This window comes from Juglans microcarpa x Juglans regia, chromosome 5D, assembly GCF_004785595.1.
Source record: "Juglans microcarpa x Juglans regia isolate MS1-56 chromosome 5D, Jm3101_v1.0, whole genome shotgun sequence".
Lineage (NCBI taxonomy): Eukaryota > Viridiplantae > Streptophyta > Magnoliopsida > Fagales > Juglandaceae > Juglans > Juglans microcarpa x Juglans regia.
The window spans coordinates 33,568,188-33,593,225 of record NC_054602.1 but is presented as its reverse complement, the minus strand read 5'-3'; the positions used below and the strand labels follow the sequence as shown (position 1 = coordinate 33,593,225).

The 25,038-nt window shown below is 37.9% G+C and overlaps 1 protein-coding gene across 1 annotated transcript; it reads right to left on the bottom strand.

Annotated features, from left to right (window-relative positions):
- Positions 1 to 688: 688 nt before the first annotated feature.
- On the bottom strand, positions 689 to 24,091 carry LOC121264591. The gene is made up of 27 exons (XM_041167853.1): positions 23,567 to 24,091; positions 23,005 to 23,164; positions 21,911 to 22,003; positions 21,729 to 21,834; positions 21,440 to 21,608; positions 13,551 to 13,725; positions 12,486 to 12,614; positions 11,832 to 12,389; positions 11,016 to 11,624; positions 10,770 to 10,838; positions 10,446 to 10,562; positions 10,125 to 10,367; positions 5,296 to 5,343; positions 5,068 to 5,205; positions 4,784 to 4,948; positions 4,632 to 4,694; positions 4,322 to 4,429; positions 4,158 to 4,241; positions 4,031 to 4,078; positions 3,681 to 3,755; positions 2,989 to 3,084; positions 2,824 to 2,904; positions 2,661 to 2,732; positions 2,280 to 2,324; positions 2,111 to 2,194; positions 1,426 to 1,529; positions 689 to 1,257 (listed from the first exon to the last, which is right to left on the bottom strand). The coding sequence occupies exons 1-27, from the start codon at positions 23,782 to 23,784 to the stop codon at positions 1,095 to 1,097; spliced, it is 4,020 nt and encodes a 1,339-aa protein (XP_041023787.1). The 5' UTR covers positions 23,785 to 24,091; the 3' UTR covers positions 689 to 1,094.
- Positions 24,092 to 25,038: the final 947 nt, after the last annotated feature.

Below are 25,038 nucleotides of genomic sequence, written 5' to 3'. Positions count from 1 at the left end.
TGATGTCAAACTTGTTCAGATTTAGTTGTTTTTGTTCATGTAACAACATTGCTATTTATATGTAAATCAGTCAGAATAGCGAGCTTGTCTTATTCAATATATAATCAATTTGCGTAGCTCACCTACTTATTTAATTGTACATGTGATATATTATTCTTTTTTATTGCCTCAAAAGATATCAAAGGGCGTAATGAAACTGGACATGAACATTCTGCCGAGATTACTTATATAAATTATACAATTTGGGTCCACTGCATCTGTAAAACAACAAAACTAAGTTGAACGGTTCATTATTAGAATGAGACATGCTATGCTGCCGCCCAGCAATGACGGCGTACCGCCTGACACAAATTTGAGTTTTTTTTTTTTTTCTTTTCTTTTCAGATATTTAAATATTTTTAAAAAATAAAAAAATACATTAATATACTAAAAATTACTTCTTTAATCATTAAGTAAAAAAAAAATTTAAATACACAAGTGGTTAAAATGAAGAGGCAAACTAACATTTTCCTATTAGAATACTTTCTCGTTAGGAGCCACGTACACAGAACTAGGCATTTGATAAGAAGTCAGGCATTCAGGAAGTTAGAAAGTTAACATGCTGGCAACTCCGAATTTCGATCTGCACTGACACATTTGGTACGAAACAGTACATGCACTAGCTACTGCAATTTGCACAAGTGTGTTCATCCCCAAAACTATAGCATTAAGTACAGAAGTAGATCCATATCAGTATACACAGGTAGTGAGAGAGCCAAATTTCATGTACAAAATTTTAACACCTTTTACACCGTCAGATATCCCTCCTAATGTCTTCCTAATTGGAAATATTTTTCCCAGTAAGATTGCGATTCCAGGGTACATGGCTTTGGGATAACTGATAATACAACATTCAAACGCCCCATCATATCTAGTTCCACTGATTTGGAGCGAGATAATATCATAGAAGTTCTGGCTTTGGGAGCTTGGATAACCCAATTGCTAAGCTGGGGCACTTTTGGTAGAATAAGCAAGACCAAACTTGAATTGTAGAATGTAGAATCATACTTGTTAAAATTGGCTTCTTGCAAGGTCAGCTAGAACCACATGGCTCTTTAAGATTTCTCTGTCACCACCTTATCCGGGTTACTCATATGTCCACTGTCAGCCTGACTTGTTTGCACCTGACTAGAATTCTGAGAATCAGGGGCAACTCCAGTTTGTGCTTGACTTGAAGTCTCAGACTCTGGTACAATTCCAAGAACCGCCAAAACAGATCTGAACAAATACATCCAAAGCAGCCCTTTAATTAGCGGCGGAGAAAAAGCTAATTCATCAGGACTAAGATGGCCTCTTTTCTCACCCCACTTATTGCCCCATTTTAAAAAATATTCATGTGCAAAAGGGAAAAAAAGGCTAAAAAGAAAATGAAAAATCATTATGAACCTTGGAAGGGAAGAACGGATATTTGGTTGGCTAGCATGAGTGATCAATGGTGCTTTCAGTGCTGCAGTTCTAGCCAACGCGTTTTCTAGCTGTGCTGGAGGTAGCTGAAAGACAATACACGATTAAAAACAGATGAAGAATGAATGTTGTTTCACAACACTATCCTAAAACCGGTGGAAGGCTTGGGTTTAGGAACCACTTCCCTCTCCTGAACTCAATCCAGTCCGTTGCCACTTTATCACCTTCATCTTTGTGGCTCTTGCATATGGTTTGTTTATCTTACATATAACTCATATTGAATTAAATGGTAAAATTTGATTAAATTTGGGTTTTCTGCATATATTTTCAAGCATGCCTCCCACGTAGTTTTTTGGCCTTTCCTTCACTGGACCTTTTAATTAAATCCTAAAAAAAATAGATTAAAAAAAAGCTAATTTTGTACTTATTTATTTTTCTTCACTGAATCATTAGGAAGGATAGATATTTTAAAAAGCAATTGAATAAAAATGGAATCGATATGTGATTGGTAACTAACATGATAGGGGGTACTGAGCAGACCAGAAAAGTGATACAGTTCAAAAAATATGATCTGCCATAGTTTCTGTGGCAAGCACATCAAACATGATAACAAATTATGAGGAAAAACTACCGAAAAGAAAAACTAATAGAATCAGAACAGCCGCACCTTAAGCAACACACCAAATGACTGAGGCTTTGTCAAGAAAGCACACTTCAAGAATCCTACCCACAACTTTGGGTATTTCCAAATCTGCAAGACCACACCGAATTGGAGATGAGATAAGAATGAATTACAAAATCACTAGCAATTTAGCTTACAATAAAAAAGTAGTCACCTCCTTGCTCACAAGACGAGACAGAATCTCCATTATAAAATCCACCTACATCATTTAAAGTCATAAAGTAACTAGAAGTTCTGATATGTTAAGCAAAGGTAGAAAACTTGAAAAACATGGTTATAAAAAAAAAAAAAATCAATTAGTTGAATGCAGCAGCTAATGATCGGACTTAACAATATAAGCTTGAAAGGACTTTTACGCATCCTAAATTTTAAGTCAACACATTTTTGCGCTATGTAAACATAAATCTAAGGGAACTATATACATATAAACATGTTACGATACACTATGAATCTGCCAAAACACCTAAGGGTGCACAAACAATAATATAGGTCTTCTTTGGAACTTCAAAAGAGAACATTCTGCTTAATTTCTCACCAGTGCTGGGAAAGCACCTATGGCTTGTAATACGGTTCGCATGAACAATAAAGGAAGAGGGATCTGCTCAACCTACAAATGGAAACCTTGGTCATCTGTGAGCTCTGATAGAAGCAATTAGAATTTAGGAGATAAAAGGTTGAGAGCTCTTGAGGGTACAGACCAATTGATTCAAAACTTTTGCAAGCACTTGTTGGGTGAATACTTGCCTCTGCTCAAAACATGCATTACAAGCTTCTGTGACCTGCTCAAAAAATAACATCACTTAGTTATGGACTAAGGCTTTTTGGCTAGGTTACAAGTGAGAAAAACACAAAACGAGTCGTGCCTTCTTCAAGGGAATTCCATCTTTTTCAGGGTCAATCCCATGGATAGCAATTAGCACTTCAGCTGGAGTGAGCACTGGACCTGAATGAGACAATCCCTGCATATATGTTTTTGTTATATTATGCATATTCCTCTGCCTGACCAAACTATATATAAGAATTGAGCAGTTGGTACGGATATGCGTTTACAAGCTATCTATATGTCTGCCTCCTTTAGAGAAGATAAGCTGACAAAAATAAGAATAACAAGACATCAAGCATGAAGTGGAAAAAAAAAAAAAAGAAGTAATATCGACATTTGCAGACTCCCGATTTCTGATATTTCATTAAAATGGCAATTGTTTATTGTTTGATAATGGTTGAGACAAGCTCTAATATGATGGAGTATGCAGAAAAACCCAGCAAAGTCACTTATACAATGGAGAGCCTGATGTTAGCAAAGTGCAAGGAATTGGAAATAGGATACAAAAAACCATATGATCAACAGTTATCAGAGTGCATTTCCATAAGCTACTAATGCCAGGTTGTAAAATTCAGATTTTCTATAAAATATGATACAATTAATTGCAAGGCCAATGGTCTAGTCTGCACATTCAGCTATAAGAGATGTAGAATATGGAAATTAGGAATGAACAGCGCTTCAAATACCCAGGGACCACTAGTGTTACAAAGCATAATCATGGAAAAAGTATACCTTTAGTATGCGGGCAAGTGCTGACTGGAACTTTTCTGGGGGAAGATTCACAACATGGGGAAAAATCAGCTTAACCTAACAGAAGAAGTTAATCAAGTTATTTGCAGCAAAAATAAACGATCAACAAAATATTTCAAATCAATATATGAATACAAAGAGAAAAGTTAAATAGAAGTGAAGGAAAACTAAAAAACTGAAAAGGAGTAAATCCAGAAAATGCCAAGGCTAAGCTAGAGGTTATTGATATATGAGAGAAAATCCAGGTCAGTGAGAAGAATAATAGCAGCAATTTAATTACTTCTGTCAGCAGATCAAATCAGTTATATCAAGAAAAAATAAAAGGAATGAACCTCATCCTTTGGAAGGAATGGCAAGATCGGGATAACAATCTCTAAATCCTGAAATCAACCACAAGCGAACATATATTAGCTAGTAGCTTCACTTCTTTTCCACAGTTAAGAAAACAACATGATATACCTTTACTTTTGAATCATATAACTTTCTTATTGTGAACAATAATTCTGAGGAGGGAATCGTCCCATCTGTCAGTATTTGCAAAACCTGATGCAAAAAAAGGTTATTGTTACAAAAATTTATCTGTTGCATGGTGACATGAAAGTTAGATGGTTAATTCACATAACCTGCATTAGAAGGTTCTTGCTTCCACTTGGAGGATCTGAAATTATTTCAAGTAGATCTGATGATGAGCCCATAGTACGGACTAGTACTGGAATCTGGCGGTGAATGGCCTGCAACATACAACAAACAAGAAGCAAAACTTATAGCAGGAATGACAAGAATTGAAAAAAAAAAAAAAAAAAAAAAAAGAAACAAGTTTATTATAAGTAAAAGAAATATTAAGTTGATCACAAGTAAAAAAAAAAAAAATCCTAAGTTGATCATAAGTTAAAAAAAAAAAAAAAAGAAATATTAAGTTGATCATAATCAAACCTGCTTAACCGTCTTTGGCATGCTCTTATAGACTACAAATATTTCACGGAAAAGGGAGTGCTTCTGTCAATTAGGTCACACGATTAAAATATTAATACATGGGTAAATGATTGAACGCTAGGAGTAAAGAAGATGAAAAAGTAAAGTAACACCTTAGTACACAAGGCAAAATACAGAGACATGCAACGCTGTGCCTCTGAGACTGAAAGGGAGGAAACACTCTGACACATGCTCGATTGATGAGTATCAGAGGAAATATCCTTACTGTTGGCACTCACTGACAGACGTTCATCCACAGGCTTTTCAATCTCAGAATCCTGGATTGTAATTAAGTTACAGCTATGCAATTAAATAGAAAGGGAAAAAGATAAAGAAAACATGTATAAATGGCCTGGCTAATGTGGAACTTCACATCGGCAAAACAAAAATCCAATACCTTCTGTGCTTCTCTGACTGATCCTTCAGTATCAATTCCATCTGCCACATCATCACCTATTACAGAGAACAACATTTCTTTTGCAAAACTTTCAATCTGTTTGGCAATGGATGATAAAGGAAAAAGCTTGTTTGCCACCTGTAAAGTGAAAGCACCCCCAGAACCGTAACACAGTTATTATTTAAAAAACTGACTTGTTGCTTCAATCGGAAGTTATGGGCTAATTACCAGACGTATTGCCTTCATACGCACTTCCTCCAAGTGATGGACTGCACTCTTTCAGAGGTAAAAAGTATAATTGAAGTCAAATTTTTTTTTCGATCGGTAATCAAGAAATTTAATTCATAATAATAGGCAATAATCGAAGTCAATTAACAGACAGGAATATTGAAAGTTCAGATTCAAAATCAATGACTTTCATAGAATATCCATCTAAGAATTGGAATTCACAAGTTGTCAGCTTTAATGCTGGGGGAAATGTCCAAAACAATAAATGAAGATGTGGAAGAAAAAGATCAAGTACCATATTTTTAAATTTATGGAGGATTTTACCAAATGGATTACTCAACCATTCAATATTTCCACGAGAAATAAATACAAGTCAGGCAGATGTCGTCAACAAGGTTCTTTGCTTATTCACTTAAGTCTGGCTGGAGTTGTTAACAAGTATGAGAAGGAAACATGCATTTCTCAACAGCAAACATTTTTTTTTTAAAGTAAGAAAGACATTTTTATACATCGAATGAAATAGGCGAAACCTATGTACATAGGAAGTATAAAAAAAAAAACACCTAATTACATTCTAGAAGCATAAAACGAAAACAAAAACTCAGTAACAGACCCTCCATTAAGCACAATAGCAGAAAACCATTGAAGTAAGGAGAACACAAAAAATTGCCAGATTTCCTCTACAGTACACTCCTTATTGTTAAAGCACCGTTCATTCATTTCCAACTAAATACACCACATAATACACAAAGAAATCATCTTCCACGCAGCAAACACTTGAGGACAACTATGAAGCCCATTCCAACACTCAAGTAAATCCACTACTCTTTTAGGCATTACCCAAACCAGCTCAGCTCTACAAAGCACGCCATTCCATAAAGCCTTAGCCACCTCACAAGGTAGAAGTAAATGATCCACTAATTCACCATATTTCTTATACATGAAGTACCACTCCATAACAATCAAGCCACACTTCCTCAAATTATCAATAGTCATAATATTCCCCAGGGATGCTGTCCAAATAAAAAAAACAACTTTGGACGGCACGTGAGCCCTCCAAATGCTCTTCCATGGAAAAGAAATGCAATGTTGAACAGTCAACACCTTATAATATGACCGAACCGAAAACTTTTTACTCCCTGTATGCTTCCATAACATTCTATCCCTCTCATTTCCTCCAATATCTACAAAATACAAAAAACTGAAAAAATCTGCAACCTCATCAAGTTTCCAATCCTTTTTTTTTTTTTTATAAGTAAAAAAAGATTTTATCAATCCACGTAATAGGCAATGCCCAAGTACATAGGAAATATACAAGAATGAGCCTAATTACAAACTACGCGCTACGGAAAGTAGCATAAAAGTCATTAAAACTCATTCCATTCAAGACAATAGATGAAGCCCAAAGCAACAATGTATGAAAGAAAAAGGTCCTAAACCATCCGGAGAGCGTTCCCTATTGTCAAAACAACGACCATTTCTTTCGTTCCATGTGCACCACATTAAGCATAGAAGCACCATCTTCCAAACAGCTACAATGTGACAATTGCCCCAAATCCCTCTCCAACATGACAATAAATCTATCACCCTCCTAGGCATTACCCATGCGATACCGAGCCTAGTGAAGATTTCATCCCATAAAGCCTTAACTACTTCACAATGAAGAAGTGAGTGGTCTGCTGATTCATTATTGTGTTTGCACATGAAGCACCAATCTATTATGTAGAGGCCATGTTTTTTCAGCTTGTCGATAGTCAATATTTTCCCATGGGATGCCAACCAGCCGAATAAGGCAACCTTGAGGGGAACATTGCTCCTCCAAATGCTCTTCCAAGGGAAGGCATTGGAAGAGTGAGTTGTCAATGCCTTGTAATATGGTCGGACTGAAAATTTCTTGTTCCCTGTGAGTGTCCAAAGTAATATGTCCTCCCCTCCTGCCTGTAGTTTCAGCGCATATAACACTGTAAAATTCAACAATGTCTCCCACCTCCCAATCCTGTACAGCTCTAGTAAATCTCACCAACCATTGAAGGGAATCAATGGAGATGCTCATATTATCGGCCACAAACGCACCCTTATCTGACGCATTCCTATAAAGAGAGGGGAAAGCATTTTTCAAAGCAACATCACCATACCAAATATCATGCCAAAACCTGATTCGCGTGCCCCTTCCCACCTCAAATCTGAACAGCTCTAATAAAACTAAAATCCCACTGCACAGCTCCATTAGAGCAAATCAACAAATCTGAAACGAATACCTGCTAATTAGCTACCATACGAAAAATAGCCAGAAACACTCTAAAAAGAGCACATTCACCACACCAAACATCAAACCAAAAGCGAATCCTTGAACCTTTATCAACATCAAACTTAACATGTTTAGCAAAGTCCTCCCACCCCTTTCTAATAAATTTCCAAAGACTCACACCATAAGTCCACCTAATCTCCTCATTAAAACTACTCAAATTTCGAACCCCCAAACATCCATTAACAATAGGACAACAAACTTTATTCCAGCTCACAAGATGAAATTTGTTCTCCTCTCCAACTCCGCCCCAAAGAAATGCACGAAATAAATTCTCAACCCGATTTGCCACACCTACAGGTAATCCCATAAAGAAATGAAATAAGTTGGAAGGTTGGAAATGGTACTTTTGATAAGAGTATAGCCGCTTCCAACCCGCCAATTTTTTCTCAATCTTCTATATTACCCCATCCCAAATATTCTTAGCTTTGAAAGACGCCCCCAACGGAAGACCAAGATATTTCATAGGAAGAGAAGCAACGTTACAGCCTAAAGACCCGCCAATCAGTTGATTTTCCACACATCGTCCACTGAAACCATCTCCGACTTTCCCAAATTCACCTTAAGGCCCGAGACAGCTTCAAAACATAATAACAGCTCTTAAAGCTTGAATCTGCCCACGATCAGCATCACAAAAGATAAGAGTGTTATCTGCAAAAAGAAAATGAGAAATTGAGATAGTTCCATTATTAGCATTTCCCACCGAAAACCGGAAAGAAAACCCCTATAGCAGCCTCCACCATGCGGCTCAACGCCTTCATAACGACAACAAAGAGAAAAGGAGATAACGGAACCCCCTGTCTCAAACCCCTCAAGCTTTGAAAAAACCCACAAGGATTTCCATTGACTAACATTGAAAATCGAGCAGTCGATACACAATGTCTAATCCACCCACACCACCTCTTCTCGAAACCACATCTCCTGAGCATGTAGAAAGGAAATCCCAACTCACATGATCGTATGCCTTTTCCAAGTCAAGCTTGCATAAAATTCCCAGGTCACCCTCCCTCAACTGACCATCTAAGCATTCATTAGCAATCAGCACTGAATCAAGTATTTGCTGACCCCGAAAAAAGTATTTTGGGGCTTAGAAATAATCTTATCCATCACCATACTCATACGATTTGCTAGCACCTTAGAGATTATCTTATAGATCCCACTTACAACACTGATGGGGTGGAAATTCTTCAACTCAGAGGCTCCGGAAATCTTACGGATGAGGGCAATAAAAGTGGCATTAAGAGACTTCTCAAACTTGTGAAAAGAATAAAATTCTTGAAAAACCCGCATCACATCTTCTTTCACAATGTCCCAAAAAGCCATAGAAAAGTCACCCAGGCAAGGGGCTTTTATCTTTACTCATCTCACATACCACCTGATAAACCTCAATATCCTCAAACAGTCTCTCCAACTAGCTTGAAGTGTAGGAATCCAATGTCTCAAAATTCAAGCCATCAAGATTAGGCCTCGAATCCGCTCTCTCGATTAGTGGAGTTTCATAAAACTGCACAATGTGATCCTGTATCTCATTAGGGGATGAAAGCACACTATTTTCATAATGGAGTAACTCAATAGCATTATTACGCCTATGTGAGTTAGCCATTTTATGAATAAAAAACTTAGTGCACTTGTCCCCCTTTTAAACCAAAGGACCCTCGATTTTTGCTTCCAAGATATTTTTTCCATCAATAATACCTTCTCAAAGAGAGTTTTTCTGCAAATCAATATTCTCAAAAACTTCACAATTCCACTTCTTTAAGGCCCCGTTTGGATACAGAAACACTCTCAACTCATCCCATCTCATCTCATCATTGAAACTTTTTCAAATTTTCATATAAAATATAATAAAAAGATTCAACATTTTTCAAATCCTAAAACAATAATAATATTAAAAAATAATATTCTAACAATATTTTATTCAACTCATCTAAAACCATCTCATCTCACCTCACTATCCAAACGAGCCCTAAATCAGCCTTCAAAGCTTTAAGTTTACTTGCCAGTGTGAAACTTGGAGTTCCCATGAACTAATAAAAAGACCACCAGCTCCTCACCCTATCAACAAATCCATCAGCTTCAAACCACATGTTTTCAAACTTAAAATAATGCCTACCCCCATGTATACCGCCACAATTGAGCATGATGGGAAAATTATCAGAGCAAACACGAGGCAATCTCTTCTGACATAACTCCGGGTAATGAGTCTCCCAAGAAGGAGAGGCTAGAAATCTATCCAGTCTTGACCGCCCTCTACTATTGGACCAAGTACTCCCCAACCAAGGGAAGATCCAAGAGATCCAAGTCAAAAACAGCTCCGAAAAATCCTCCATAGCCGAAGACAAAGTAGATACTCCCGCCCTCTCACTGGGAAACCGAATTATGTTGAAGACCCCACTCAACAGCAAACATAACAAATATTTTTTTTGATAAGTAAACATAACAAATATAAAACTAAAGTAGATGCCATGCTGCCAAAATATAACACAAACAGATATTATGAAGTTCACGGTTAAGAGAAGAATACCTGTAAGGCAATTTTCAAGCAGACATCTCGAATGGGTGGCCTTTGTATAATCAATCTCCACACAACACTGAGACCTTGAGTAACGCGATCCCCACTTTGTAACTCCTCAGCTTTATCAAAGTTTCCAGGAGAACACATGCTTTCTAGTAATTTTAAAATTGACTTCGGCAGATCAGGAGCTTCATCAAACAATCTACTTAATGATTTATCTGAAGGTGGAAAAGAATCTCTAAGTGTCTCTGCCTGCAAAGGAAAAAGAAAGTGCTCAACATTTACCTTGAAAATGGACAAGCGAACAAAATATGGCATATAAATACACACCACAGTAAGAAGGAATTTTTCATATTCAGAAGCCGCAGCTGTGTAAGAAAAGAAGTCACGGTCCTCTACTTGCTCGCCATATAACCTGTAGAGGACACGCAAGGTCAACTCATGTCCCTGAAGACATCCAGTAGTTAGTGCCAGTTGGTAGAACTTTAGATGAATGCAATGAGCAAAAACAAAGTACATATGGAAAATGTTACATCTTGTAGGTTGCCTTGCAGATGTATATATGCAAGGTTGGTAAATTTCTGAAATCCAAACCCATCATGTAAGAGCTAAGATATTATCTAAGTATAAAAGAAAAAAGAAAAATTTACTAACCTCATGACCCATGTAATCTTCCAGTATATGCTTTTGTAACAGTTTCCAAGGGTCTAGCTCCAAGGGAAACTGCCAAATAGAGTCAAATATATAAAGTAAAGAAATGTTGAGTGCATACTAACAGAATCATATGAGGCATCTTTTTCATTATAAAACTTATTCTATCTATATATAATATAAATGGCCTATTTCTGTTATGAACAGTGAAAATGATAATAAACATATTTTAAATGCTACAATTTTTACCTCAAACCCTAAATATGCAAGCAGTGAAAAGCGGACTTGTGCACCTCCAGCAACTGCTACTTGCTTATATGCCTCAACAATGCGTATAAAAGCCAATTTCTGCAAATGATCCTTCTGTTCATCATCAAGGTAAACAACAGGTGCTGACATCTTGGGCAAGATGACATGAAAAGACAACACAACAGAAGTTTCTGTTGATGAGACCAGACTGCTGACATCTGTAACAGCTGCCTTTGGGCTAAGTTCCTCGGACCTGTCTGTTGACATTGATGGATGTAAATTCAGTGTTGTCTGAACCAAACTTGTAACTTGCTCTTGACTGGCATCTTCCAGATCAGTGGAGGCCAAGGAGGAAGCAACCTGTGTCTCTGACAATCCATCAGTAAGAGCAGAAGAATCCAAGCCAGGTATCTCACTCTCTAGATTCCCCATGTCATGGATATCAGATGTAATTGGAAAACAACCTTTCTCCATTTCAGACAAAACAATATCAGAAGAAGCTGATACACCAGCAGGCAAAATCAGATTGTCAGAATCATGGTCCATGCCAGAATGTCCAACAACACTATCAACTACAGAAGCAGCATGTTCTTCCTTGCTATGAGGTTTCTGCAATCTCACCAACATGCAGATCTTAGAATAGAAAAACTGAAAAACAAACTAGAATACAGATTGAAATAAATACCTTTACAAAGGACTAGACTGGAAAATAAAAACATGAAATCACTAGTCTCCCAACATAATTGGAGACCCAAAAAAAAAAAAGAAACACAAAAAAGGAGCACTTGGAATCAAAATCAGTAGAGAAAACCATACCACTATTTCATTGGATATAGACTGGTGAGCATCTAACAGTGAGACTATCGGTGGGAAAGTACTAGAAAGTGACAGAACGTCTGCTATAAATGATGGAGGATATTTAGCATCAGTATCACTCCCAACTATAGTCATGTTCATCAGCAAATCATCTCCTTCAGCTTTGGAAAGATTGGGAGGAAGGTAACGCATATTAGCCATCACTACCTCAGCTAGCAAGTCAGCAGAGATACTTGATATAAGAATCTCTAAAGAGCCAATGGCTTTTTCGCCTTGAGCAACCAAGGCACCAAACATAGCAACAAGTTGCTGCGCAGGTCCAGTATCAACATCTCCTCTGGAAGTGGTTGGCCGAGTTGATGGAATTCCATCTTGAGGAATTGTGATACTTTTATCCAACTCTCTAGTAGATTCCTCTGAGACACTAGGCGATGCTTTCATACGCTTTTCAGGCATATCTCTATCTTCAGCTGGATCACTGTTTTCTGGTGCTCCAGATCTTTTTCTTCCCAAATTACTATCCACAGCATCACCTGCTTTACATGTAACCTTCTCTTCCTGTAAAATGTTTAAGCCACTGTCAAAAACATCTGGGGTAAGTGAATCTATCTGTATATGCCTATGAATAGAATGGGAAGCAAAGTCGAGAGGTACCTTAATAACTGGGGAATCTTCTTTTCCTTCACCTAGACTTCCAGTAATCTTAGAAAATTGGTGAAGAGTTTGCTCTGCCAACCCTCCAGCTTTCATCTCTCTCAAGGCATCCACCAAACTATCTCGCCACTGCAGAAACCAATTACTCCCTTATTTTTCAGTTCTGAGTAACAAAGCACACTTCAAAGTAGAAGCTGCAATTTTCTAACAAATGATGAGCCCACGGTATGATAGTTTAATAACAAAAAATAATACTGCACTTACCCAAGGGAGAAGTGATAAGTTAGTTCGATGCTGTGTTAAGGGAACTATTGATGGGTGTGCATGGGAATACTGAAATACCTAAGAACTTCTCCCAGTTCAACATATCATAGATATAAACTATCTCAAACAATTAGAATCCGCTAATCTATTCATAACTCTTCTAGATAAACCCACCCTCAGTCAAGAGTCCTGTGGAAACCAATTGATAACTGAGGAAGAAAGAGCAAAATATAAGGTGACGTGACAAATTTTATGAGCATGACACTTTTATAGTTAACAAAAAAAGGGGCCTAAGCTTGAACACCATTTCATTAATGAATATTTAAAACATACTTGCATATTACATCCATCCGTATATGAATACATACATTAATAAAAGCATAAAAATATACACATATTTTGGTGTGTGTATATTTGTGGATGTCAACATAAATGGGTTATGCCAAATATTATGCTACTATTACACTTTCATCCCACTAAGTTGATGTTGCATTATCTATTAACCCTTGAATTGTTTTGTTTTTAAAAAAAAGAATGACCTGATCCAAGGATTATGGACAATATTAAATATTATATACCAGAGATTTTAAGTTTTAACAACTAATCAAGGATGAAAAAGAAAACAGTAACCAAAGTAAAACCATATTACAAATATCAATATTTTATTAGCTTTATGAGTGATGCACACATTGGACAACTTTAATGCAGTATCTTGTAAACTTATCAGTGCCTCTCTGTCTTTAGGCAAGCCCAGTAATTCACTTATGAGCATCAAGTATGTGTTCGGTATAAAAGAGATACCGGTGCAGCACCCGGGTGAGTACATTTCAAGCAGGTGAGGAAGGCGCCTTTTAAAGCATGATGTGCCGCAGAAACATGCATTCCATTGATTATAGAGCTTGAGGGCTCCAAACCAAGTAAAACTGGAAGAATCCGTCCATAGAATGCAGGCCTTTGTTTTGCGATTGCTGAGAGACTGGTAAGAAACATATACAGTACAAAGAAAGATAAAGTAAAATCTCAATGCATGTGATCCAAAAAAATCATAGTAAGGGTAAGGACAAAGTACATTGAGTTTTGGGCTGAATCATTACCCATTTTTATTTTTTATATTTTCTAAGTTTACCCTCGTATTACTGGTTGTTTGAACCTTTTATTTGTTTCATTTTTTTAATTAGGAACAACAGTTTGAGGTTAGGTGTATTAAGTGAAAATAGTCGAATAGAAATTTTATATTTTTGAATTTTTGATATCAGGCATATATTTAGAACCAACCGCAATTAAAAACTCGAGAAAATATTGTTGAAGTTGGAACTGTGGGCATTTCATGTGAAGGTTTTCAAGAACAATTTCGAGCATTGCTTATAGCTATTGAGTCGGGACATTCCTTAAATACAAAATCAGCCTAAAAAAGAGATAGGGAGCTAAAGAGACTTGCATGTAAAATAAATTATGATGTGAAGTAAGGAAGTGCAAGTCGAGGTAGATACAAGGGAAGGGCATCAAATTTATTTTTACAAGGCCCAAGATCCTTTCTTGGAATGTACAGGGGCTAAATAATCTCAACAAGCGCCTCCTTATAAAGAATTTGCTTTGCCTTTGGAAAGTTGTTATTGTGTGCTTGCAGGAAACTAAACTTAGATGTGTAGATAGTAGTATCGTTAGAAGTGTGTGGGGTTGTTTGAATGTGGTTTGGGCGTTTCTTGCTTCTAAGGGGGCTTCAGGTGGTGTTTTGGTGATGCGGGATAAGAGGGTAGTGGAGAATTTAGAGGAGTGGATTGGGGAGTATTTGGCAGCATGCCTTTTTAAAAAATGTGTAGGATGGATTTGAGTGGGCTTTTGCAAAAATAGATGGACCAAACTTGGATAGTAGTAAGAGACTTATGTGGGAAGAGATAGCTGGTTTGTATAGCTGGTGGGATGTGCCTTGGTGCATTGGAAGGGATTTTAATGTTACCCGATTCCCTTGTGAGAGATCGGTGGTGCATTGTATCATCCCGGCCATGGCGGACTTCTCCAAGTTTATTTGAGTTGGATCTCCTGGATTTACCCAAGTGGGGGGTGCATACATGTGGTCCAATAATTGAGCTTGGCCTCAATTGGACAAATTCTTGGTATCACCTTCTTGGAAGGCTCATTTCTCGGAGGTGTATCATAAGAGATTACCTCGGATCAACTCAAATCACTTCCCTATCCTGTTGGATTGTGATGGCATTCATGGGGGTCGAAGATACTTCAAGTTTGAAAACACGTGGCTTAAAACCGAGGGTTTTGTGGATTTGGTGAGATAATGGTGGTCATCTTACCAAATTCAGGGCACCCCAAGTTTTATTTGGGCAGGTAAACTTTTTTTTGTTTTGTTTTGTAATTCGTTGGGACCTACTAAATCCCTTCAATTTAGCAATCTCCTAATCTTTATCTTTTTATCGGCAAACTGTCATGTGTGAAGGAATTGTGGCGTACCAAGCCGCTAAAGAGTCCAGAATGCTATGCGTTCTCCACTTTCGGACTTATATTGATCAAAAGAGTAGGCAAGAGCCCAAGTGTACGGGACATATATAAGAGCAACGCCTAAGCGTGCTAGTTTAGTGATACAAAGAATTCATGGAAGGTCATGCCATGAAAATTAATTACAATCGACCAATGTAGTAAAGTAGTGGAAAATAAGTTTCTAAGTTCATGTATTGACCACTCATGATCTTCAAAACTTCTTGCATTCCTCTCCCTCCAAATACACCACCATAGGCATGTTGGGACCATCTTCCATATTGATGCAATTTGAGAGTTACTCCGAATGCCTCTCCAAGAAGCTAGGAGGTCGCTTACCCTTCTCGGTATCACCCAAGCTAGTCCCAACCGAGCAAAAACTTCATTCCACAAAGTCATGGCAATCTCACAATGAAGTAGTAGATGGTCAATGGACTCTCCGCTCTTTTTGCACATACAACACCAATCCATAACTATGATTCAACGTTTCCTCAAATTGTCTAAAGTGAGGATCTTCCCCAAAGAAGTTGCTGCTTTAGAGGTGTCTTTGTCTTCCAAGTGCTCTTCCATGAGAATGGATTTGTGTTGTGCATAGTCATGGCTTGGAGGAAAGAGCAGACTGTGAATATCCCTTTCTTAGAGGGGCACCAAAAAATCTTATCTTCAAATCTCCCCGACAAATGAGTGTAATACACAAGGTCAAAGAACACCGAAAAAAAATCAATTTCTCAATCTTGTGCATCTCTAAGAAATGTAACATTCCATTGGGGAATACCATTGGAGATTTTTTTTTTTTTTATAAGTCCATTGGAGATGATTAATAGGTCTACAATCGAGGCTTCTTTCATTCTTGCTAAACCATAAACTTGTGGATAAGTTTCCTTGAGTGCTCTATCTCCACAGCATACATCATGCCAAAATTTGACCTTGGCTCCATTACCCACAGTAAAGTGGATATTACTTGCTTATGTATCCCAATCTCTTCTTATATACTTCCACAACCCCACTCCATAAGGCCCACTCACCTCATTAGAACACCATCCTCCCCATGGTTCTCCATGCTTCAATTCGATGACGATTCTCCACAAAGGCCCCCCGTTCATAGTGATATCTCCATAACCATTTACCAGGCAAGACTTTGTTGAAGAATTTCAAGTTTCGGATACCCAAACCTCCTTCTTTGATGGGCAAGCATATCATGACCCATTTCACCAAGCGAAATCTCCCCCCCCCCCCCCCCCCCCCCTCCCCACAAAAAAAGAAGTCAAGTTGGAGTTTCTCCATGCGATGAAGCCACCTTGGAGAAAAATAACTTGGGAAATTGGAAAGAGTACTTGATTAGGGTGACCCTACCACCTTTGGATAAATACATCATCTTCCAACTAACAAATTTCCTCTCCATTTTTTCTAGAACAACATCCCAAATAGATTTTGATTTGAATGTAGCACCCAATGGGAGGCCAAGATATTTCATGGGCAGCTAAGATATTTTGCATCCCAAAATGGAAGCCATACTCTCCACATGAGGAACATTCCCCACTGACATTACTTCTGATTTGGCCAAGTTCACCTTCAACCCTGATACAGCTTCAAAGCATAATAGGAGAGCCCTCAAAGCACGAATTTGATCATGGCTGACCCCACAAAAGATTGAGGTATCATCGGCAAATAATAGATGAGATATGTTAAGTGAGCCAGTAGTTGCCTCCCCTACTAAGAATCCATATATGAACCCACCCTCCACGACGCTTGAAATCATCTTACTAAAAGCTTCCATTAGAAAAACAAAGAGTAGCGGAGATAAATGGTCATCTTGTCTCAATCCTAGTGAGCTTTTAAAGAAGGCATGCCATTCACCAATATAGAGAAACATGCCATAGAGATACAATAATGGATCCAAGTACATCATTTCCTACCAAAGCCACATCTCTTGAGCATGTATAGTAAGAAACTCCAGTTGACATGATCATAGGTTTTTTCCGTATCAACTTGCACAAAAGCACCAGCTCTCCCGACTTGAGTCTACTATCCAAACATTCGTTGGCGACAAGCACCAAGTCAAGGATTTGTCTACCTTTGACAAAGGCATTCCGAGGCTTCGATATTAACATATCCAACACCTTGAGCAACCTATTCGCCAATACTTTGGAGAAAACCCGCCCACCAAGCTAATAGGAAGATTTTTTTTTTTTTTGATAAATAAGAAACTTTATTGATCAAATGAAACTAGGCGAAGCCCATGTACACAAGAAATATACAAAAGAGACACCTAATTACATTCTAGAAAGCTGAAAAGAAAATAAAAACATATGAACATTCCCTCCCTTTAGTACAATAGCAGAAAACCATTGAACCAAAGAAGACACAAAAAAATTCCATATTTCCTCCACAGCTCACTCCTTGTTGTTGAAGCACCTCCCTACCAAGCTAATAGGACAATAATTTTTTACCTCTACCACGCCAAGCTTTTTTTGTATGAACGCCATAGAAGTTGCATTTAGGTTTTTTTCAAACCTTCCATTTTCATGAAATTCATGGAAGACCCCCATGATGTCTTCTTAGACCCCATTTGGATGTTAAGCTGAGTTGAGATGAGTTGAGTTTTTTATTAATAGTAGTGAGTTGAGATGGTAGAGTGAGTTTGGTGGGGGCGGCCTAAGATGAGTTTAGATGTGTTTGATGTTAAGATGAATTTAGATATATTTATGGGAAGTTGATCTCACGTGTAAAGAGGTGTTAAGTTTAAAAAGGTTGTGGGTCCCACGTATAAAGAGGTTTTGAGTTGAGATGAGTTTTGTGATTTGAGAGTTAGATGTTTGGATGTTAGACTCATCTTAAAATTAAACTGAATTGAGTTGATTTAGTTCAATCTAAGTTCCAAACGGGACCTTAAAAAATGATTTAAAGGCATGGAATGCACACAAGTTTTTGAAAATGTTGACAGCTGGAAAAAATCTCCTTTTGAAGAGCAGGGTTTGGAGAGTAGGGTGGAGGTAAGTGCTCTTTCAAAAGATGAGATCTTGAGGATAATTCGGATTATTTCGGAACTTGAGAGGGTGATATTGATGGAGGAGGTTTCGTGAAGACAAAAATCGATGGCACTTTGGCTGAAAGAGGGGGGCAAGTGCACAAAGTTTTTCCATCAGGTAGCTAATTCTCATCGAAGGAACAATGCTATCAAGATTATTCAAGTTGATGATAACATCCTCTCATAGGTTCATGAGACCAAGGACCATATTTGCCTCTTTTATGAAAGATTGCTTACAGAGGAGTTCACTTGGAGGCCTAGGCTTGACGGCTTAGCCTTTGAGACCATTGACATGCCAAGTGCTAGTTGGCTGGAACAACCGTTTAAGGAGGAGGAAGTTATAAAAGTTTTAGGAAAGATGGCTAAGGATAAAGCTCCTGGGCTAGATGGCTTCACTACGGCTTTTTTTTATGCCTGTTGGGATTTTTTTTTTTTTTTGTATGGGAAAATATCATTAAGGTTTTTCATGAATTACATTCTTATGGTAAGTTTGAAAAAAGTCATAACGCAACCTTCATTGCTCTCATCCCAAAGAGGGCAAAGGCTTTGGATGTGAAAGATTTCCACCCCATTAGTCTTGTGAATGGGGTCTATAAGATCATACCCAAAGTTCTTGCTTATCGCATGAGTACAGTAATGGAGATCATCATCTTGAAACCTTAATACATTTTTGTCAAAGGGAAACAAATTTATGGAGAGTAGGATTTAAACGGGAGTGCCAAGTATTTTATGCGAGGTGGACATGGAGAAGGCTTATGATCATGTTAATTGGGGGTTTCTTTTGTACTTGCTAGGGAGATGTGGTTTCGGGAAGTGGTGGTGCAATTGGATCAAGCATTGTGTATCCATGCCTTGTTTCTAGGTTCTGGTGAATCGCACCGTTGTTGGCTTCTTTAATAGTTCCCGTGGATTGAGACAAGGGGACCCATTGTCTCCTTTTCTCTTTGTTATAGTTATGGAGGCACTTACTCGGATATTGAGGGCTGCAGTTGGTGGAGGTTTTCTTGCTTGTTTTTCGGTGGGGTGTACTAACAATGGATTTGATAATGTTTCCCATCTTTTGTTTGCAAATGATACATTACTTTTTTGTAAGGAGGCAGATCTTAGCCATGTTCAGTTGCTAAGAGCTCTTACTTTGCTTTGAGGTTGTCTCCAGTCTTAAGGTGAACCTTGGAAAGTCAAAGATGGTGCTGGTGGGCCTCGTGCATAATATTAGAAGCTTAGCAAATGTTTTGAGTTGCAAGGTATCGCCTCTACCCATGAAATACCTCGGTCTTCCCTTAGGGGCTGCTTATAAGGCAAGAGCTATTTGGGACAGGGTGATTGAGAAGTTTGAAAGAAGGTTTGGTGGGATGGAAAAGGCTTTACTTGTCAAAAGGGAGAAGAATCACTTTAATAAAAGCACTCTTTCCAATCTTCCCACATCCTTTCTTCCCCTTTTTCCGTTACTTGCGGGTGTGGCTAATCGGATTGAAAAAATGTTTCAAGATTTCTTGTAGAGAGTACCAAGGAGACCAAGTTCCATGTGGTTAGTTGGGGCAAGGTTTGTTCCCCAATTTATGCAGAGGGTTGGGGGTACGGAGGGTGAACCATTGAAGACCTTTAATAAACCCTTTTAGGGAAATGGCTATGGAGGTATCATCAGGAAGGTGAGTCATCATGGAGGGCCATGATCGATTCCAAATATGGGAGTGCTTGGGGGTTGGTATTCTAAAGAGGTGAGAGGTGTGCATGGTGTGGGATTGTGGAAACATATCAGGAGTGGGTGGGAGGAGTTTGCTAGACATTAATGTTGTGGTTGGTGAGGGTTCCAGGGTCAACTTTTGGCATGACACTAGGTGTGGTGATGTGGCCATTAAGACTTCCTTTCCCGCTCTTTTCCGAATTGCTCATGATCAGGATGCTTCAGTGGCGGACCTTTTAGAAAATTCTGGCGGTTCCCATAGTGGAATGTGCATTTTCTGAGAGCTGCACAGGATTGGAAAATTGACGCAATTTCCGAACTATTTCACTTGTTGTATGCTATAAGTATTGGTAGGATGACAATGGACAATGATTTGGAGTCATTCTGGGAATAAGAATTTCACTATTCACTCTATGTACAAGGCTTTGTCATGCCAGAACATTGTACATCCTTTCTCTTGGAATGCATATGGAGGAGCAAGGTGCCTTCTACAGTCACTTTCTGCGGATGAACTAGATCTATTGAGAAAATTCTGACCATAGATAACATGAGGAAGTGGGGATTAATTGTTACGCATGTTACATGTGTAAAAATGTGGCGAAGCGGATGATCATTTACTACTTCACTATGAGGTGGCAAGGGTGCTTAGGATGAGATTTTAAACAGGATTGGATTGGCATGGGTGATGCCTACGAGGGTGGTGGATCTCTTGGCTTGCTGGAGAGGACTTCGGGGCAATTTTCAGATTGCTGCCATTTGGAATTTGATCCCTTTATGTCTCATGTGATGCATTTGGCTTGAGAGAAATAGTTGAAGCTTCGAAAATCAGGAACGCAGTTGTTTCTTTTTCCATAACTTATTTTTTTGGGGTTTGACTAATGTATTAAATGGAACTAGTGTTCATAATTTTCTTGTATCTTTTTCTAGTTCCTAACTTGTAGTTAGGTTTTGGCTTTCGTATACTTTCTGTGTACTTGGGTTTTGTCTATTACTTGTTTCAATAAAATCTTTCTTACTTATCAAAAAAATTAAAAACTCAAGCGCTAATAAAGTAATGGAGTGTCTACTTCTTATTCCCTTTCTTGCATCGATCGGTACTTGAGAGGAGAAAATTAGAGTGAGGCATAGAGGAAAATTTGTCATGGGCAAACAATATTGAAACTTTTTTTTTTATAGTAATCGAAGATTTTATTATTAAAAATAAAACAAAGGCAAACCCAAGTGCACAAGATGTATGCATACAAAAGAATTGTTACATCTTCATTCTTACAAATCTCTCTAAAGCCGTGAATTATATTTTTCACACTTGTCACATGAACTTAAAAGTTTGTTTCTGTTGTCTTAAATATTAGCTTATGCAGAAACCAGGCACCTAACGCTTATCCCTTTTGGCATTAAGAGATCCAGTGGTCTCAAGTGACGGATTAGTTAATATAGCATGACTCTCGCAGAAAATTTGAATAAGCATATGACCAAGAAAGGCAAGCTTACCTATTAATGAGCACAATTATTGCAGAGTTACTAAGAGATCTGACTGTTGGAAACCTGAGCTGATCAAGCAATAGACCCAAACTATGAGTGGCTTCAATTGACAAATCTCCAACATTAAGCACTGGATGACCCGCACGAAGCCAAGATATATTAAATTGCACAGACTCTCCTACAAAGTATGTCAGCATGTTGTGTGAGCAAATACAAGTTGTCTAAGTCATATTGTATCCACAAATATAAATTGCATATCCTCGTCTCTCAAGCCCACTGAGCCTAAGATGCTTATTACCTTCATTAGTAGGAGGCTCTGACAAGCCATTAGGATCAGGTGTATAAAGAAGAATGACAGCTTCAACAAACTTCAGTGCCAGCAACCTTGTTCCACCACTTCCCAGCTAGTAAACATGCCGTTACAATGAATCAGAACATGGGAGATCTCCATTTCTATGTTATCATAAGATCATTGTCTACCTGAAAAGCCATGGAATATATTTTGTCCTTGAATTTTAACATCCATGCCCATGATGACTCAACTGAACTGCTCAATTCACTTGAATAGAGACCCTGACCATCACAATCAAAAGCAAGTAAGGAATGGTAAGGTCACAGAAATTTTTTTTTTTATAAGGTTATAGAAAAATGTATACTGGAAGATACACAATATCTAAATTCCCAACCCAAGTACACAGGAAGGTTGGCAAAAGGTACTGAAAATGCTCAACAATTTTCAAGATTTCTTTGATAAGTACAAAATATTAAAAGCACAAAAGGCACAACCCAAGTACACGCGAAGATTTAAAAAAGTTTATACAACCAAGCGATCATGGATGTGACTATTATAAGATCAAGTAGTTATATGAATATCAAACAAGATAGAAAAGACTCAAATATCAAACTACAGACAAAGCGCCTGAATTGCAACTCAAGAGTTGAACGAAATAAATAAATCCTTCTAGTGATGGCTTGTCGAGCAACAGCTGGTGTGTGATACTCCATATGATAAGGATAAGGGTACATGGTGAATAGGATCCTATATTGCTTGGGAAGGAAAAAAAATCTTACTCTTTTTAAGGTTACAATGGGCTCCAATTGTATCATTGATTAGTTATTTTGGAGTATAGGCCATGTGATTTGGGCATTTCATTAGGGCGTTACAAATAGTATCAGAGGCTATCATAACCAGAAATGTGGGACTTGAGCCGTGCCACCTACAATAGACAGACCCGACAAGGACGTCGAGAATTTAAGGGAGGGAGATTAGATACCCCATGTGATAAGGATAAGGGTAGGTGGTGAATGAGATCCCACGTTGCTCGGGAATGAAAAGTTCTTGTCATTTATAAGATTCCAATGGGGCTCCAATTGTATCATTGACTAGTCCTTTTAGAATATAGGTCATGTGGTTTAGACCTTCCATTGGGGCGTCACAACCAAGTACATGCAAAGATTTAAAAAAGTTTATACAACGAAGCGATTATGGATGTGACTATTATCAGATCGAGTAGTTGTAGAAATATCAAACAAGATAGAAAAGACTCAAAGATATCAAACTGCAGACAAAGCACCTGAATTGCAACTCTTTCAAGAGTTGAACGAAATAAATCAATCCCGCTAGTGATGGCTTGTCGAGCAACAGCTGGTGTACCATCGTCCACAACAGTAATCAGCGCAGGTACAATTTCAGGTAGGAATTCCATGTGCTTTAAGCCGATTTCACCTATCATCCTACACTTAGAAGAAGGAACAAAAAGCGGGTGAACTTCAACATGGTACACAATATTGTTATAAAATAGAAATACGCGAGCTGCAACCCAATTCCTTTTTTATAAGAAATATACATTGAGAAAAAAAGACTGCTGAATTCACTAAAACCTAAATTAATATATACTCGTCTCTGTGTTATAACGTTGAATCATTTGAGGAATTCTCGTCCTCATACAAAAGGAATTGATAGAACATAACTTGATGAATGGTTTTTTCCACTGAAACTTCAACTCAGTTATCTCTTATTCTCTTCGTCGGAAATTAAAGTCTTGTATGATTATAGAAAGATATGTATAATAAAAGGGGAAAAACGAAATTGAGCTGTAGCGGGGACAATGCAGCTAGGGTTTTGGCAGAGCGTACTCTGCAACGAGCTTACGAACCGGACTGAACCGGTCGGACTGGAGGTCGAGGAGGGGAGAGAGGAACTCGGAGAGCAAGGAAGGGTCTTCATGGAGCAAATTCTGCTTTAATTGACGCAAGGATTCAAGTTTGGACGGTATATTGGAAGCGGACTTGGCCGAATTTATCAGACTCGCGAGCTTTTCCCTCTTGTTCGTGGCCATCATCATTGCCACCATTGCGGAAGAAAACCCTAAATTGAAAAAAAGGTCATGAATCTTGTGCCTGCGTAGGGTTCAGAGGGAGAAGAACATTTGAAATGTTGGGGGCCCGCACGACGAGGTTGCTTCTCTCCCACACTCGCACACCGTCACTTTTAAGTCACTTCCCTGTGTTCCGTAGCGTTATGATCCGCACTTTATTCGGGTCGGGACCGCAGCTTCATGGGAATTGCCAATTGGGGGTGTGGCTGGGCTGGACAAACCCGACGAAGGCCCGCAAGGAAACATTTAAGGGCCAACGTTGACTGACGGCGATCCGAAAGAGCTCCACTCCTAGATGATAAAATTACATGGCTAAAAAAAACCGAAATGTCGGTTTCGGTTCCCCATTTTCATAATTTCAAAATTGAATTCGATCGGATGGAATTGAAATATATAATTTTTAATTTTTTATATTATATATATATATATATATATACTAGGTCAAAATAACGTGCAAAGCACATTTGCCTAGTTGGGTGAAATAATTATTTTAAAAAAATAATATATATTCCATAAAAAAGTTTATTTCAATCAATAAATTAAGACATATAAGAAAAAATGTGAAATCTAGCAAATATTTAAGGGTAATGATAGTTAAGTAGAGTATAATAATTACATGCTTGCATAGATTAGAAGATAAAAACATTAGTTTAAAATATAACATACTCCAACACATATTTATAACATTGATAGTTTTAGCAAAGTTACTTGCGATAAGTTTAATACAAACCCAACAAAAACATTAGTTCAAAATATAACATAGTCCAACACATATTTATAACATCGATAGTTTTAGCAACAAACCCGACAAAAACATCAGTTCAAAATATGAGTCCTTTGATGTTTTTACTATGATCCATCATTTTGTGTCTTCTTGTACTGCATCAATAGAAATGACATTGAAATTCTTGTGCTGTTGTTGGTTGAGTCGATTGAGATCTACTAAAAGTTCAATCACCCACTCTTTTTGTGAAACTTGTGTTACAAGATTTTCTATATAAGGCAAATGTTCCTGCAAAAGAAATTTTTAATAACCTTGCATGATTAATAAAAATTTAAAGAATATATATGCTGGAAATTAATGTAGTAAATATGTCAAAAATTCTAATACGGACTTTTTTACTCACAACAATAAAGGTAATAGAAAATAAGAAAACATACATCACCAGTATGATTCATTAGCTCAACTGCCGAACAACCGAATGCTTCCTCTACAACTTCACCAAATAT

Bases quoted from the DNA above. Each gene is read 5' to 3' on its own strand.
- LOC121264591 (XM_041167853.1), bottom strand. From the start codon at position 23,784: ATGGTGGCAATGATGATGGCCACGAACAAGAGGGAAAAGCTCGCGAGT. The intron at 10,563-10,769 runs GTTAGTAAATTT...GGATGTCTTCAG, and splicing joins AAGATTACATGGGTCATGAG to GGACATGAGTTGACCTTGCG. The intron at 4,079-4,157 runs GTATATCATGTT...GGTTGATTTCAG, and splicing joins TATATGATTCAAAAGTAAAG to GATTTAGAGATTGTTATCCC.